At 42.8% G+C, this 17,393-nt stretch overlaps 2 protein-coding genes across 3 annotated transcripts in view; both read left to right on the forward strand.

Moving 5' to 3' along the window:
• The first annotated feature begins 214 nt into the window (after positions 1-214).
• H2AZ1 (H2A.Z variant histone 1) lies at positions 215-2,887 on the forward strand. The gene is made up of 5 exons (XM_084886108.1): positions 215-635; positions 1,126-1,203; positions 1,531-1,644; positions 2,015-2,144; positions 2,448-2,887. Exons 1-5 carry the CDS (start codon positions 633-635, stop codon positions 2,507-2,509), a joined length of 387 nt encoding a protein of 128 aa, XP_084742234.1. The 5' UTR covers positions 215-632; the 3' UTR covers positions 2,510-2,887.
• A 1,250-nt stretch (positions 2,888-4,137) lies between these two features.
• Positions 4,138-17,393, forward strand: part of DNAJB14 (DnaJ heat shock protein family (Hsp40) member B14) — a 43,686-nt gene continuing 30,430 nt past the window's right edge. The window contains exon 1 of one of the 2 annotated variants that reach the window (XM_084884485.1): positions 4,138-4,419. In XM_084884485.1, the coding sequence (XP_084740611.1) occupies positions 4,287-4,419 (133 nt within the window). In that variant the 5' untranslated portion in view covers positions 4,138-4,286. The remainder of the gene's footprint in view (positions 4,420-17,393) is intronic. The other variant, XM_084884486.1, reaches the window with a different exon arrangement.

The raw sequence follows: 17,393 nt of genomic DNA on the forward strand, positions 1-17,393 counted from the left end.
AGCGGGGTGGGGAGGCGGGTGCCCCGGAAGAAGGATGTAGGCCAGCGGGTCTCCGCCGGCGACGCGCTGGGGGAGGGGAGCGTGTGTCGGGGGGAACAGGAAGGAGGGCGCCTTAGACCCGAAGGCAACTTCATGCAGCGGCCAGAACCCGGCTAGGCAACCAGGGGGCGCTGCTGCGGTGCTCCTCCCCCAAAGCCTCTGCGCTCCTCCTCCCAGACACGTGACCGCCATCGCCGGCTGCCCTCGATCCCGCAGCGCAGCAGCTCGCTCAGTTTCTGCCTCCCGCCGCCGTGCCCTTCTTCTCCCCGGTTCCCATCGCTCCCGTCTCCCCCCTCCTCTCCCCGCGTCCCAATAGCGGCCCGAGCTGCCGAGCGCCCGCCCCGCCACCCGTCCCGGCGCCTGCTCATTGGCTGGAGCCTCAAGGACGCGTCCCGAGGGCGGGAGGCAGCCATTGGTGGGATGAGCGATCCGAGTGCCCGGATGAGGGAACATTCTGCGGTATAAAGGGAGCGGGGAAGGCGGGAGACGGCGCAGTTTGAATCGCGGTGCGAGGGAGTAGGCGGCGGGATCGCGCCGGGCGTCTGACTGCTCCTTTCTCTGCCTCGCTCGCTCGGGCTTCGGCAGGATTCGAAATGGTAAACTTCGCGGGGGCGCTCGGAGGCTCCGCGGGTTTTTTTTTTTGTTGTTTATTTTTTTACACCGGAGGAGAGGGGAACACACGGAGCTGGGGGTGAAGCGGCGGCGGTTGGGGACGCGCGGAGACAGTATTTGGGGAAGCCGGGGGGGCAGGCGATGGTGCCGGGGGCGAGCCGGCAGCCTCCGATCCCGCGGCGGGCGGCGACGGTTGAGTGGCGCGCGCGGCGCCGCCGGGGAGCCGCGGGCGCGAACGGGCGGGCGGGGGCGCGCGGCCGCGGCGGGCGGGCGGGCGCGCAGCGGGGGGCGTGCGGGCGGGATCGCCCGGCGGCGCGCGGCGGCCGGAGACCCCGGCGGCGGGGCGGGGGGGGGGGGGGGGCGGGAACGCTGGATGGAGCGGGCCGCGCCGCGGTGGGGGAGGGGCGCGCCGCCCCAGTAATCCTATATTCTCTGTCCCCCCTTCCCTCGCCGGCGGGCGTGTGCGCGCCGTAGGCTGGCGGTAAGGCTGGGAAGGACTCCGGAAAGGCCAAGACAAAGGCGGTTTCCCGCTCGCAGAGGGCCGGCTTGCAGGTCAGTGGCGGCTCGGTTGCAGCTTGGGGGGGATCGTGGCGTCTCCCGATCCTTTTTCTTGCGCATCATTGCTTCTGGATGAGCGTGTCGTGTCTGTGCGTGGGTGATGCGGTGTTGCGACTTGTTTTGCGGATTGGATAAATATCGGGGGGGGGGGCGATCACGTGTGTCGATACGGGGCGGGGAGGGGGTGGGGAAACGGACCCCGGTGCTGCACCAGCGTCCTTGCTCCTTGCTTTGGCGCGCGTTTGATTTTATTTATTTATTTATTTTTAGCATCTTTGATTCATATCTCTTGTGCATTTGTTTTTGCTTGAAAATGTTAAGTTTCCAGTGGGCCGTATTCATCGGCACCTGAAATCTAGGACGACCAGTCATGGACGTGTAGGCGCCACCGCTGCCGTGTACAGCGCAGCCATTCTGGAGTACCTCACCGCAGAGGTAACTGTGGGTGCACGCCTATAATCTGGGAATGGTTGGCTGAGGGGGGGAGGGGTGGGGGGGAGCGGTAGGTGGCGAGAGGGAAGGAGGAAAGTGATGCAAGAAAACTCCCAGGCCCTAAAGGCTGCGAGGAGCCTCTGCGAACGCTAGAGGGAGCTGGTGGTCATGAAGAGATCCTACTGAGCTGGAGCTGCTCTTGGAAATAAAATTGCGTGCCCCCTTTATAGCTCAGGCCATTTTGACACTCAGGTAGTGATGGGGAGAGGAGGGAGACAATTGCTAGACGTATATGTTCGTGAAGGTGTGTTCTGTTCTGGATCTTGGCCTTAAAGAACCATTGGGAGAAAATTGATGAGTCTTTGCCTTGTAGGTACTTGAATTGGCAGGAAATGCATCAAAAGACTTAAAGGTAAAGCGTATTACCCCTCGTCATTTGCAACTTGCTATTCGTGGAGATGAAGAATTGGATTCTCTCATCAAGGCTACAATTGCTGGTGGTGGTATGTGAATTCTAAGATTTTTTTACTTCAAATTCCTTTAGGGAAAATAATTCTTAGCTTTTTAAAAATCCCCATTAGTAATTTCTAATCTAAAAGAGGACCCCAGAGCAAAATTTCACTGATGGTACAGTATGGTTCCATCATGAATATTGATGTGGAATAACTTAATGAGTTTTTACTTTGCATACTTGAACTGTCACTTTGAAAGACATCTGTCAAGTTTAACAACTCTTCTGGTTTAAGTATAGTGCAATTCTCTAAATGTGTATTAAAAACTAGAATTAATCCCTGTCCCTCTCCTAGGTGTTATTCCACACATCCACAAATCTCTGATTGGGAAGAAAGGACAACAGAAGACTGTCTAAAGGCTGCCTGGATTTCATATTATCTCAGGACTCTAAGTACTCTGAACAGCTGTCCAGTGTTGGTGATTCCAGTGGACTGTATCTCTGTGAAAAACACAATTTTGCCTTTTTGTAATTCTATTTGAGCAAGTTGGAAGTTTAATTAGCTTTCCAACCAACCAAATTTCTGCATTCGAGTCTTAACCATATTTAAGTGTTACTGTGGCTTCAAAGAAGCTATTGATTCTGAAGTAGTGGGTTTTGATTGAGTTGACTGTTTTTAAAAAACTGTTTGGATTTTAATTGTGATGCAGAAGTTATAGTAACAAACATTTGGTTTTGTACAGACATTATTTCCACTCCGGTGGATAAGCTCAATAAAGGTCATATCCCAAACAAGTTGTGTTTTTTAAATGTGCGTCATTGTAATAGAATCAGTCGCCTTCCTTTTGAATAGGTATTCATCCATCGGTAATCTAAGCATATATCTTCGCCAGAAATTCAACTTAATTTTCTATATAAACAGCAGGCCAAACTGTAAATTGTGTAATTAGCTATTAAAGATTTAAAAACTTTGGCAGGAACTGGAATGGGACAAGTTTTTTAGGCTCTTTGTTCATCTCAGTCTGCATATTGGCCAACCTTGCTGTATCTGACAGCACTGCCCTGGTGCAGGATTGCTGTGGTGGACTGGACTGGGGGCGGGGAGGTGAGGTGAGGGGGCGGGGAGGCAAATCCTGTATTTGGCTACCTTCACAAAAGGAGCTTTAAATTCCGGCCTCAGATAATGTTTTCTGTGCTGCACAATATAGGAAGCTGAATTATTTGATACTTGGTAACATCTTTCGGGAATACTATTACATTTTACAGAAGGGAATTGGGACTTGTCGGGATTCTGGTATTTCCAACAAGGGTAACAATAGCTTGAGTGAACATTGTAAAAATGGTTATTTTGTGATCGAGTTGAGTCGGTTGTTTTGACCTTTTGTTTCTGGCAAGTTGTCTCAACCTTTTAAAATTTGGGTTATGATTCCCAAACAGTGAGTCGGCCCCTCCCCCAGGAGAACAACATTCCCTGGCAATGGTACCTTTCTTCAGTGACAGTACTACATTCCCACAAAGCGGTTTCCTCCTGTTTGGGGCATAAGAAAATTCGGGATAAGACCAGAATCATTGCACACAGTTGGCTTTGAACCTCACTGGCATCCTATCAGACAATTCAATGGGATCTGGGTCAGGGGGAATGGTCTGTCCTGAAATAAGGCAGGTAAAACCAGCCCCGCAGTTAGGTTCCAACCTGCTCGCTGTGCGCTCTCCACCTGCTCCGGAAGCGCTGCGTCAGGCCTGACAGCCGGTGTCACCTGACCGCGCCCTCCCGGGCTGCGGCCGGAGGCGGGGCCCGGCCTCTGGGAATTTTCTGAAAACCATCCCCACCGCCCGTCCTCCGTTCCCCCCGGCCGCCCAGACAGCGGGCTGCGGCCGGCGGGGGAGGGCGGGCGCGCAGCGCGGCCCCGGGGCCCCTCCGCCCCTCGGGGAGCCGGCCCGGAGCTGGTGGGCGCCGCGCGCAGACGCCGCGGGGGCTCGGGCGCCCGGGGCCGGCGCCGGGAGACGGGCTCGCGCCGGGCGGCCCGCGGGGCGGGGGGCGGGAGCCGCCGGAGGAGGCGGGGCTGCGCGCCGGTGCGCCCGCCGCGCTCCGCCCCGCCCCGCACGCCCCCGCCCGCCGGCTCGCCTCCTCGGCCGCCGCGGCGGCTTCCGCCCGGTCCGCGCTCCGGAGGAAACGGAAGACGCGCCGCCAGCCATGGAGGGGAACCGGGACGAGGCGGAGAAATGTGTGGACATCGCCCGGGAGGCGCTGAACGCCGGCGACCGCGAGAAGGCCCAGCGCTTCCTGCAGAAGGCCCAGAAGCTGTACCCGCTGCCCTCGGCCCGCGGTGAGCCCGCGGCGTCCCTCCCCCCTTACCCTCTGCTCCCCTCCGCTCCGGAGGCCCGACCCCGGCCTGCCCTGCCCCCACCGGCCCCGCGTCCGCCCGGCCCCCCGGGGACACCGGGAGGAGCTTCCCGACACCCTGCCGCCCGGGCCAACCGGCCCGCTGGGCACTGGCCTGGATGGCCTGCGAGGTGCCCGCTGGCAGCTGACAGGCGAGAGCTGCGGGTTCCATTCCACCAGGAGAATGTCCCTGGGAGACTGGTCAGGTCCCCACCTCGCCTCCCCAGAGTGGGCTTTATTTCCAGGCGGGGTGTGCGGCCCTCTCTCCCTCCCCACCCTCCCCCCAAAGGAGGCCTGGACCCTCAGTGAAGTGCCAGGAGCTGGGACCTCAAGTCTCAGGTTCCAGCATCTCTGGCCAAAACATTGTTCCCAAAGCAAACGTTTTCTAACACCTGAGATGACATTGCTTTTCCCTGGGAGGGAGTTGCTTTAGGAGGAGCACAAATTTGACAAGAACGCTAAAGTGTCAGTAATAATTTGCAACATAGTGTTTGATTTGCTGACACCATAATTAGCCACAAATTTGACAAGAACGCTAAGGAACAGAGTACTGGACTCTTAGATGAATTCACCCTGTTCATGACTTTGCAGTGCTAATAATAGCGAGGTTTATTGAGCACTTACAAAGTGCCAGCCCATGTGCCTAGTGTTTTGTATGAATTACTTCATTTACTCCTCAGAACAAGTCTATGTAGAGGTACAGGATTCATTTGAACAGGTTTACCCATATGGAAACAGACTATCTTTTTGATGGATGGATGGGTGGATGGGTGAATGAACAAATGAATGAATGAGAATATCTACAAGGCTACATAGTAATTAGTAGCAAAGTCAGACTAGTTCTTGTGCTTTCTAGCTCCAAAAGGCATTTAACCACTACGCTATAGTGCCTTGCAATCTATACTAATAAAAGGTTAACATGCAAATTGGTCACAATGCCCTCACAGTAACAACCGAACAGCAGGCTGTTGGGGGCCACCAGGCTGGCCTTGGGGGGAGGGGGAGGTAGTGAGGGGTGACCAGTAGGGCAGAGGGGGGCAGTGAGGGGCGACCAGGGTGGCGGGCGGGCGGGGGCGTGGGGGAAGGGGCAAGAGACGGGAGGGGGGGGGGAGTTAGGGGAGAGCAGGGCAGCAGTTGTGGGCAACCAGGCTGGTGGAGGCGCAATTAGGGCTGACCAAGCCTGCAGGGGGGGGGGGGGGGCAGTTAGAGGTGATCAGGCATGCAGGCAGGTGAGCAGATAGGAGCCAGCGGGCCCAGATTGAGAGGGATGTCCCAGGGTCAGGCCGAAACAGGCAATTGGACATCCTATGAGGAGTCTCAGATTGGAGAGGGTCCAGGCTGGGTTGAGGGACCCCCCACCCCGGGTACAAATTTCCTGCACTGGGCCTTTAGGCCTATCTAATAAAGAGGGAATATGCTAATTGACCATGACTCCATCACAAAGATGGAGGCCAAGTTCCCATAAGGAGCTTTAACAAGCAATCAGCAGGGATCTGAGGCTATGCTCTCTCCCGCCCCCACGGGGCTTGACAGGGGATCTCAGGCCGTGCCCCCCAGCATGGCTTGACAGGGGACCTCAAGGTGCAATTCCTGTCCTAGTGCTGGGCTAAGGTCCTCAGGTTGCTCTCCCTGTCCCAGCACCAGGGCGGGGGACCTCCGGCCGCTCCACTCACCAGGTGGGGCTTGATAGAAGACTTCAGACTGTGCCCCCCCCCCCCCCCCAGCAGGGCTTAACAGGGGACCTCAAGGTGCACCCCCAGTGCTGGGTCTGGGGAACTCGGCCACGCCCCCACCCAATGGGGCTTGATGGGGGACCTGAGGCTGCGCCCACCTCCCCCTCCCGGTGCTGGGCCAGGGGACCTGAGGCTGTGCCACCCTGCCTGGTGGTGCTTGCCGGAGGACCTCAAGGCATGCTCACCGCCTTGGTCTGGGGACCTGGGACCTGAGACTACGTCCCCTGCCCGGCAGGGCTTGACAAGGGTGGGACTGGCTGTGTCTGGATCTAGCCCAATTGGTGGTGGTGGGGAAGGAGGTTGGGGGAGGACAGACCAGGTCTGGGTCTCATGCGATTTTGAGTTGCATGTGGGTAGGCAGGGACTTGACTCTGGGTCCCGTGGCATGCCCCAGACTCTGACAGGAGGAAGGCTTTCATATACATTTTACGAATTTTCTTTAATCTCTGACATTTATAGAGAAAGGGCAAATAGCAATATTAAATTATTTTCTCTAATTAACCCCCCTTTAATTTGCACAAATTTCATGTGCTGGATTACTAGTGTATATATAGATATATAGATATATGCAAATTGTCCCCACAGGAGTTCACCAGGGGGCGGCGTGGAACGAAGGCAGGCCCCAGCTGGCATCCCGAAGGCCCAGATCGGCCCTGATCACCCACCAGGCCTAGGGACCCATGCATACATTACGTGCACCAGGCCTTTAGTAGGATAATATTTCACTGGAGACTTAGGTATTTCCAGGTTAAGAAGAAAATTAATAATGAGTATGTGGAGTTCTCTTAGTTCTTAGTTTCTACATTGTTGAAGCATTTGTATTCTTTTGTTTTTCTCTGCCCTTTCATTATATCACTATTGAATACTATAACAGAGAGGATGGGAAAGGGAAGTGAAAGAAAAGAGTTAATATATTTTTTTAATTTGGCAAAAAACACTTAATATTTACCTTTTTAACCATTTTTCAGTGTGAAGTTTAGCACTGTTAATGATTTTCACCTGTGGTGCAACAAATCTTCAGAATTTTCCATCTTACAGAACTGAAACTCTATACCAGTTAAACAGCTTTCCATTTTCCCTACCCTCCATCCTCTGGCAACCCCCATTCTATTTTCTTTTGAAATGTGACCACTTTAAATACTTTATACAAGTGGAATTATATATATCAATTCTTCACTTAATATAGTCCATATGTTCTGCAATTTTAACCAAAAGGATGTATAATGAAAGCATATTTGCCACAGGCTAATTAATATAAACAAAAGTTAAGTTCCTGCCCTGGCTGTTGTGGCTCAGTGGTTGGATGTAGTCCAGGGCCCCTAAAGGTTCCTGGTTCCATTCCCTTGGCACATGCCAAGTTTCAGGTTTGATCTAATTAGAAGATGTCCGAGAGGCAGCTGATTAATTTTTCTCTCTCACATTGATGTTTCTCTCCCTCTTTCTCTCTAAAACAAAAGAAAAAAAGGGGAAAAAATCTTTTAAAAAAATTAAGTTCCTATGGCATCTCATCAACCTTATAACAAAATGAAGTTGAGCAAAACAAGGGCATGTCTTTTTTTAACTGGTTTATTTAACTTAGTATGATGCCCTTCAGGTTCATCTATGCCGTAGCATGTAGTAGGATTTCCTTTTTGAAAGTTGCACAATATTCCATTGCCTGTGTATGCCACATTTTCATTATCCTCTTATTTGTCAATAGACACCTAGACTGGTTTTTATATTTTGGCTATTGTGAATAATGCCACTGTGAGCATGGGTGTGCAGATACCTCTTTGTGGTCCAGCTTTCAATTCTTTTGGGAATATATGCAGAAAGGGAATTGCTGGACTATATTGAAAGTACTATTTTTACTTTTGGGGGGACTGTTACACTGTTTTCCACAGAAGTTGCACCATTTTACATATTCCCACCACCAGGGCACCAGAGTTCCATTTTCTCCACATCTTCATCAACACTTGTTGTTTTCTATTTACTTGTTTTTTATTGTTGTTTTATAGTAACCGTCCTGACCAGTGTGAGGTGATAACTCACGGTGGTTTTGATTTGCATTTATCTTATGATTAGTGGTTTTGAACATATTTTTATGTGCTTGTTGGCTATTTGTATATAATCTTTAGAAAGATGTTTGCTCAAGATGTTTGCCCATTTTTTAATTGGGCTATTTTTTTAGTTGTAGGACTTCTTCATAAAATCTGGATATTGCCGAAAGTGGTAGAGCGTCGGTCTGCGGACTGAAAGGTCCCAGGTTCGATTCCAGTCAGGGGCATGTACGTTGGTTGTGGGCACATCCTCGGTAGGGGGTGTGCAAGAGGCAGCTGGTCTGTGTTTCTCTCTCATCGACATTTCTAGCTCTCTAGCTCTCTCCTTTCCCCTCTGTAAAAAATCAATAAAAATATATTTAAAAAATAAATTAATTAAAAAATAAAATAAAATCTGGACATTAACTCCTTATCAGATACATGATTTGCAACTTTCCCCCCTAGTCTGTAGATTGTGTTTCATGATTGTGTCCTTTTATGCACAAGAATTTTTAAGTTTGGTGTAGTCCCATTGGTCTATTTTTGCTTTTATTGTCTGCTTTTGATGTTGTATCTAAGAAATCAGTGCCCAGAGTTAATTTTTTAAATTCTCCCTACAGTATGAATACATTTCATTTAGTCACTATCTAGTCCTAAAGGGACAGTTTGAACTTTAAGCAAGTAACCACCTGAGACAATGTCCTGTCTTTTGAAACCTAGTTCCTCCACCTACTAACTTGTAACCTAAATCTTGGGCAAGTTAGAGAAACCCTCTAGCCTTTAGCTTTTTCCTCTGCAAAATGGGACAATAATGTACTGATTTCATAGAGCTGTTATGAAGATTAAATGAGTTAATACATGGAAAGCATTCACAGTAAGCACTCTATTATTTTGGTATCATTTTTATTTTACAAGTGTAAGGCCCTGAAAAATTTTAAACTTATAAGTCTGGCATTCTTCTGTCATACAAGCAAGTTGAATCAATAAACTAAAGGGATACTGTAAGATATTAAAGCACAAAACAATTGTTGCTCTTAAAGACATGAACATAGGAAAAATTAAGAAATGTAAAATATTACAATGTATTCTAAGGCAGCGGATGTAATTACCAAATAAGTGATAGTATACAGTTGTGGAGTAGTCTGAAAACCTTAGTTTAGATACAGACTTTGCCTCTGACAACTTTGTAACTAGGGACAAGTTACTTAGTTTATCTAAGCCTTGTCTACTTATGTGTAAATACTTAGCAAAGTATATTTTACAGTGAATATTTTCAGAAGATGTTGATTGGAATAATTTAAGATTTAAGAGGAGGGAAAGGTCTAGAACACTTCTGTAAGCTCCTGGTAAAATGTTTAGTGTAGAAGGAAATTGAAGCCACTGGTTAAAATGAAATTTTGTATTTTTATTCCTGAATTTTACTTATTCTCCACTACCATCAAACCCTTATACCTCAGAGCCCTAACGGGTTTGGCTCAGTGTATGGAGCATTGGCCTGGAGACTAAAGGGTCTCAGGTTCCATACTCCTCAAGGGCATGTGCCCCAGTAAGGAGCCTGCAGGAGGCGGCCAATTGGTGATTCTCTCTCATAATTGATGTTTCTGTCTGTCTCTCCCTCTCCCTTCCTCTCTGAAATCAATAAAATAATATTTTTTAAAAACCAACCAAACAAAAACACACATACACACACATACCCTTGTAACTCAGAATTTGACTCAGTGTTTTCATAGTAAGATGCACAAAAGAAAACATTGCATTTCAATGTTCATTAATCTTATACAGTGAATGGGAAGATATGAAACTAAATTCTAGAATCTGTACCTTTCATTTTTGCTGGGTGAGAAGTCTGATTGATAAAACACTTTTAAAAATTGGCAAGAGTTTTCCTTGAGGAAAAACTTGATCTTCAGATGGATCTGGGATATTGTTGTTTTCTATGTTTTTAGTTAAGAATATTATTTTACAATTTATTTATTGCAGTGAACATCTAAGTGAAACAAATTTACAGCTTTCATATATTTTCATATTATGTGTTCAGTTGAAAAGGATTAATATACATACTCAGAACCTACTACATAAGAAATGTAAACATTCTGGAAAAATAAGGTCAGCAACAGAAGTAAATTACATTTGTTTCTTAAACTATATTTATTTATTTAAAAAATAAACTTTATTTTACTTTTGAGGGAGAAACATTTGAGCCACATTAATTTTGTAATCACACAAATAAACGTCACTTCTAGTTTATAGGGGGGGGGGGGGCGCCCAAAATTTGTTTTTCAAATTATGTGTTCTTATTTTAGATTCTGCTAATAATGGACCTGATGTAGAATAGGTGTGTGACATAAAATTATTAAATAAAAACAGATCTTTGAGCCGAGATCGGTTTGGCTCAGTGGATAGAGCGTCGGCTTGGGGACTGAAAGGTCCCTGGTTCGATTCCAGTCAAGGGCATGTACCTTGGTTGCGGGCACATCCCCAGTGGGGGGTGTGCAAGAGGCAGCTGATCGATGACTCTCATCGATGTTTCTAACTCTCTATCTCTCTCCCTTCCTCTCTGTACAAAATCAATAAAATATATTAAAAAACAAAACAAAACAAAAAAACAGACCTTTGAGTAACTTGCTTTATTTTGGGTTCTGTTATTTTATTTTTAATTTTAAATGAATGTGAATTCATTCCCTTTTGCTATTGTACAGAATTCAGTAATAAGGAAATGGCACAACTTATCCATTGCCCCATGGGTAGGTTATTTATAATTTTCCTATAAAACAATACATATCCTTGTGAATATCTTCATGAACACATATGCCAGTGTTTTTCTAGGGTCTAATCTAAAAGTGGAATAACTGAGTCACACGTGTATGAATTCCTGTTTCTCTAGAGATGGGCTAATTATTTTGCAAGTGGCAATATAATTTTCCCTTTTCTTTCCAACACTTTTAAATTGTCAGGCTTTTACATTTTACATGCTCCAAGATGAAGAACGTTAAAATTTTGTTTTAATTTATTTGAATGTTTTTCTTTTGTTTATTGGCCATTCCACCTTCCTCTTCTATGACTTGCCTATTTAAGTCATTTGTTCATTAATTCCTACTATATTTTTTACTTCTTTCTTACTAGCGTGTAGGACTATTCCGTATTGTGAATACTCATCCTTTATTGATGTATGTGTAGCAAATGCTTTTTTAAAATCATAACTAGTCTTTCTCCCTTTTTTATGGTGTGTTTTCATACAAATGTTTCCAATTTTAATATAAACTTTGCAATATTTTCTTCTGTGTTTTGTGCATTTTGTACTTGGTTTAAGAAATCAATTTCTACTGTTATATCATAATTTTTTTCTTCTAAAATTTTGAAATTTTGCTCTTTCAATTAATCCTTTAGATATTCTTTGCAGGGTTATTTCTTATAAATGAGTATTTAATTATCCCCTAACTTTTTACTAAAATCTCAGTTCATCTTTTCCTGCTTATATCTAAACCTACCTATGTTATATGCAATTTTTTAATAGAAGCTTGGGCTTTCTGGCCCCTTTAGTCTCTTACATAGATCTAGTTTTCAGTCCTTACGCCACACAATATATGCACATTTTAAGATGTAAAATAATATACATGTATGTAGTAAAAGTATAAATTCTGAATGAGAATATACTGTCACCTCTAGAAATATAATTATCTTAGGAGTGAGGGAGAAAAATGAGATTTTAGATGGGAACAAAGGAGGTTTCAAATATTTCTGTAATATTTATTTCATTAAAAAATTTAGAGCAAATATGACCCAATTATTTGTTAAATCTAGATGATGAGTTTTTGTTAATGTTATTCTGTTTGCAATCCTGGTGTTTTAACAATGTTAAAATAAATAATTTTAATCTAAAATAAAGATTTCACATACTGGGTGACAGTTGGGTCTAGAATGAGGCCCATTTTTCAGTGAATGCAGGAGATTGTCAAGAGGTTGAGACTAAAGGAGGGAAGGAGGACCCAGGGGCCATACATGTTGCTCATCCAGTTTTATTTGTAGAGATATCTGCTTACTGGACCCAAAATTATGTTTATAAAATGCAAAAATTAAAAATAAAAAGCAGACCAGAAGTTTTTCATTTCTGGATTATGCACAAAAACATTTTAACCCTTTGCACTCTGAACCATTCTGGACATTGGCTATCAGCTACTCGATGCTACTTTGCGGCGGACACGTGAGTTGAATTAACTCAATTCCCCGTAATCACTAATAAACTGCAATGTCCCCCCTGAGAGGGGACATCCGAGTGATATGCTAGAATTCCGATGTCCCCTGAGAGGGGACAGCAGAGTGCAAAGGGTAAATATTGTATTTACTTTTCACTGGTTCTTTGCTTTAAAATATATTTTTATTTGTTTGAAAGAGGAAAGAAGAAGGAGAGAGAGAGAGAAACATCAGTGATGAGAGAGAGTCATTGATTGGCTGCCTCTTGCATGCCCCACACTTAGGATCAAGTCCACAGCCTGGGCATGTGCTCTGACCAGGAATCAAACCTTGACCTCCTGGTTCATAGGTCAACACTCAACCACTCAGCCATGCTTGCCGGGCCTTTCACTGGTTCTTAATATCAAGTATACTTAATGCATATTACATTAAACCCCAGTCAAAGCAGTATGTCAAGAAAGTGAATGCATAAAATAAGGCTGAATAGTTTAAACCAAAAGTAAATGTAATTTGGTTCATAATCACTGTATTTGCCCAACCAACGTTGGTAATACTGCACATTATTGTAAATGAGATTTCATGTGATAGCTAACACATTTAATAAATCAGGAAAATCCAATGTGCTAAAAATTCTGGCAGTACTTGAACTAAATTATATTACCTTCTCAGGCAGTGGTTCCAGTGATTACTAATACAGGAAACCTTGCTGATTCCATTTTTAAGATGACAGAAATGGATATTGAGACCCAGAGGTAATGGAACTTGTGCAAATTTTAACTCTGTGTAACTAGTGTTTGGTGTGAGCACATGTATAACACAGTCATTGTTAAGCAGAATCCTTATGTGTGAAATTGCAGAAAATTTTTCAGTATCGTAATTGCTGTTGAAAATCTAAAACAACTATATGATACTACTTTAGTGCAGTCTTCAGCATGTAGTTATTAACATAGAAGGTATCCAAAACACATGTTTGTGCTAAGAATGAAAGGGAATGTACAGATAACTTCTAACTAGCATGCAAGGGAACTTCATGGCTACCTGTAAATACTAAACACATGTAATCACTTTCATATCTGGCTTCACAATTTTGAAAAAATAATTTATTTAGCTGAAATACTGCTATAAAGAGACACTTCCCCTTTATCTGTCTTAGAGTTGCACAGTGGTGCAATTCACATAGGAAAGGTGGGATAAGTGCTTGATTGCCTTGATCAGTTTTCAAGAAAAGGAGTTGGTTCTTTCTATTTTCCAAAAGCAGTGGGATCCCCTTTAGGTTAGTTGCGGAGTACTGGACACACTCTCAGTGGTTTTTAGTACTAGTTACCTTGCCCTTCAGTATAGTATTGTTTCAAGTTCCTCTAGTACATTTCCTGTACTAGAAATTGGAAAAAGTCATATTTCCAAAAAGTTGTAGTTTCTTTTAGTGGAAAAATGGGGTTTCAGCATCACAATCTGGCATTAAGAGTGCCGTGGATACTAAATTATTTATTGTTTCTGGGCTTTTTCAGTGTACAGAAATAATTTCTTCCATAGTAGTAATTGTTTCTCAAGGCCATGGTACATGGTAGATATGTCATAATTATTTATCTGCTTTATGCCACATCACATAGATAAAAGTTTCAGAGTAATATTACCACCACTACCTACTAACAAATTATTGAAAACCGTTAAATTGTCTTTGCTTATACTCCATTTCCCTCCCCATTTTATATTTTTTTAAAATTTTGAAATAATTTCAAATTTAGAGAAAAGTCACAGAAGAGTACAGACTTTTATATTGCTCAGGCTTTCTATTGGGTAAAATTTTGCCACATTTGCTTTATCATGGACTTCTCCCTCCCTGGTATCACCCCCCCCCCGCCCCTCCCACACACAATTGTTCGTATTATATTTTTTTCCTGAACTAAGAGTAAGTTGTAAACATGATGTCCTATTAACCTTAAATAATTCAGCGTATATTTTCTAAGACAAGGGCACTCTCAACATAACCATCAGATTCATGAAATTAATGCATGTACTTCATCCAAATTCCACCAGTTTTTTCAGTTATATCTTGGATAGCAAAAAGGATACAAGTTGCATTTATGGGCATGTTTTATTCTCCAAATACAGCTTTTCTCTTTTCTTTCTTTAGTTTGTCCCTCAATTTGCCTCTGACATTTACACATATAAATTTTTGGCAGAAATACCATAGAAGTGATGTTTCTTAGTGTAATGTAAGGGAACACGTTATGTTGATTTGGTACTTACTGGTGAGATAAACTTGGATCACTTGATTAAATTGGTGATGCCAAGTTTCTCCACTTTAGACTTACTTTTCTTTCACTTTATAATTAATAAGTATTTTGTGGGAAAATACTTTGAGACTATGTAAATGCTCTCTTTCATAATACATTTTCACCAACTCCCTTTAGCATTCATTGATGATTCTTTCCTAGGTAAATTGCTCATGGTTGCTAATTCCATCATTCTTTCTACAATTAATTAGTTGGCATTCAACCTATTCAATTTATTAGTATGGGTTTATGAATTTCTATTTAATCCATTACTATCATTATTTCTTTTGATGCTCAGATTTAGTCAGTAGGAGCAGTGTCTTTTGACATGTCCTCATCATTCTTTCAGCATCTCTACTTTATGGCACAAAAGATTTTTCAGCCCCACTTTATTTGCTATTTTGGGAATCACTTGTTTCTCTAAGGAGCCCTGATTCTTTTTAGTGGACAATGGTACTTGGAAACAGATAAATATATATATCTATGTATATGTATATGTATATATGCACACACACATATACACACACACACACACACACACACACACACGTGTGTGTGTGTGTTTATATATATCTATATATATATGTATATATATATCTATATATCTGTAGATAGATAGATATATAAATATAGATATATGTAAAAGCCTAAGTGACCATTATGACTGAATGACCGGTTGACCAGTCTAGATATAAACACTAGATAAGCTCATTGGGACAGGAATGCCCCCAGGTCTCTTCAGGAGACAGAGCTGGGAAATATCTATATGTATACATATCTGTCTGTGTATGTGTATGTATATCTCTGTGTTGTTTGTGTTTGTATTAGGAATATATATATATATATATATATATATATATATAGTAATTTAATCTATGTTAATTTTTATATCTGTATGAGACTTATACACCTCCCTTTTTAGTTCACCACAGAGTTCATTCTAGCCTGCTCCATTTCCATATTTGTAATCCATTCTCTGACAATAAGAAATGTGGCTCCTGTTATCTTCAGTTACTTATTCAATTTCTTCTGTTTATAATTAGTTGCCTCCTTGAACCATTGGTACAGACCCTATCAAACTCAGCCTTGTTTTTGGCTATAACTCATTCCTTGGTCCAGGCCTCAGCTCAGCTGCCAAAAAAAAAAAAAGTGAAGGGAAGAGTAGAGAAAGCCAATAATTTTTTTTCAAGGAAAAAGAAAGTGTAAGACTACCATTTAAAAAATATTTCAACTTATTTACAGTATCAGAACATACCATTACATACTATCTGCGCTCTCTTTTAATCATCATTTAGTCCTATCTTTGTAGATAACTATACATTTAATTCTCCCCATCAGTCCCATGTATCTCTAATTATTTTGGAATCCTGAAGCTTGTCAACTGATAGGTTTCCAGGAAGGGCCTATAGGAATTATGCTAAGTTCTGAAATATTGAAAACAGTTCATCTGTCGTCTTAGTGCTTATAGGTAGGTAGATATAAAGTCCTTGGCTCCAGTTTTCTTTCTTTGGCTATCTATGTTGTTTTGTACAAGTACTTTTTGATGAGCCAAATCTGATAACAATCTTATTATTCTTTCCTTTACAAGTCAGTTGATATTTTTACATAGAAGTTCAGTAATTTTATTAGAATATAGCTTGGTGTTCATTAATCTGGGTTAGTATTCTTAGGTATGTGATTTGCCTTTTCACTATATGGCTTCAGATGTTTCTGTTTTTATATCAGAAACATGTTCTCCAATTATGGTTATATAAATTTTGTTTTTCTTCATCAGGATTCTTTTGTATGTATGTTGAATCTTCTTTAATTATCTTAATTATTTTCCATTTTCTTTTTAATTTTTGTCTTTTAAAAAGAGTTTTACTTCTTTTAGTAACATAGTATCTGTTGTGTTTATAACTCCCTGTTTCTTCTAATTTATTCTTTTTAAATTGATTTTTATTTCTTATAGAAAGGTACTTTTGGAGGTTGTCCTAATTCTAATTTATGTTATTTGTATTATGTCTAATTTCTTAAAGTCTTCAGCTTGGTTTGAAGTAGTAGGTTATAGTATTTACCTGTTTTTCAGCAAATCTTTGTGGTATGCTTTCAGTGAATTTTGTTCTTATTCTCTTTTTTCTTATAATAACTTTGTTTCAGATTTTATTTCTTTCATTTTTTTTTTTTTACACATTTTTATATGTAGTTAGCCATTCTAAATACACAGACACCCTTCTTCTTTTTGTGTAATGGTTGAAAATATTTCACCTTATTATGTAAGAACTCCTCACTCCTTTCTCCTTCCCAATGTTACCTAGAGTTTCTCTTTTCCTTTTTCCTATTGCCACTGTCCTCTTCAGTCTGGGGCCTTTTCCCTGTAGTTTCTCTTCAGTGTTGCTTTGTTCTAGAAGAGAGCTTTGAGAGTTTAGTTTTGAGAGTTTGCAGTGACTGAAGGGTTCTATGCCCTAAAGAGTTTATTATGAACCCCTTCACTCACATTCTATTGTAGTGAGAAGAACACATTCCTTTTTATATACTTTTCTCAATTTTGCCTACTATGCAATATATAGAATCCCTGTTGGTAATTTTGGAGTTCTTCTGTTCTGTCGAAAATCATATGCCCTATTACTGTCCTCTTCTTTGTACTAACCACATAGATCTATTGGTGGGATGTTCCCACCTTCTTGTATTTTGAAATATTTTGCATAAGGTTTTGATTTT

Source organism: Pipistrellus hanaki (assembly GCF_964339955.1).
Source record: "Pipistrellus hanaki genome assembly, chromosome: 1".
Classification (NCBI taxonomy): Eukaryota; Metazoa; Chordata; class Mammalia; order Chiroptera; family Vespertilionidae; genus Pipistrellus; species Pipistrellus hanaki.

What these genes read in the sequence shown, in the direction of transcription:
- H2AZ1 (XM_084886108.1), top strand. An exon ending in TGGAGTACCTCACCGCAGAG is followed by an intron (nt 1,645 to 2,014) that starts GTAACTGTGGGT and finishes TTTGCCTTGTAG; the next exon opens with GTACTTGAATTGGCAGGAAA. An exon ending in GGCTACAATTGCTGGTGGTG is followed by an intron (nt 2,145 to 2,447) that starts GTATGTGAATTC and finishes TCCCTCTCCTAG; the next exon opens with GTGTTATTCCACACATCCAC.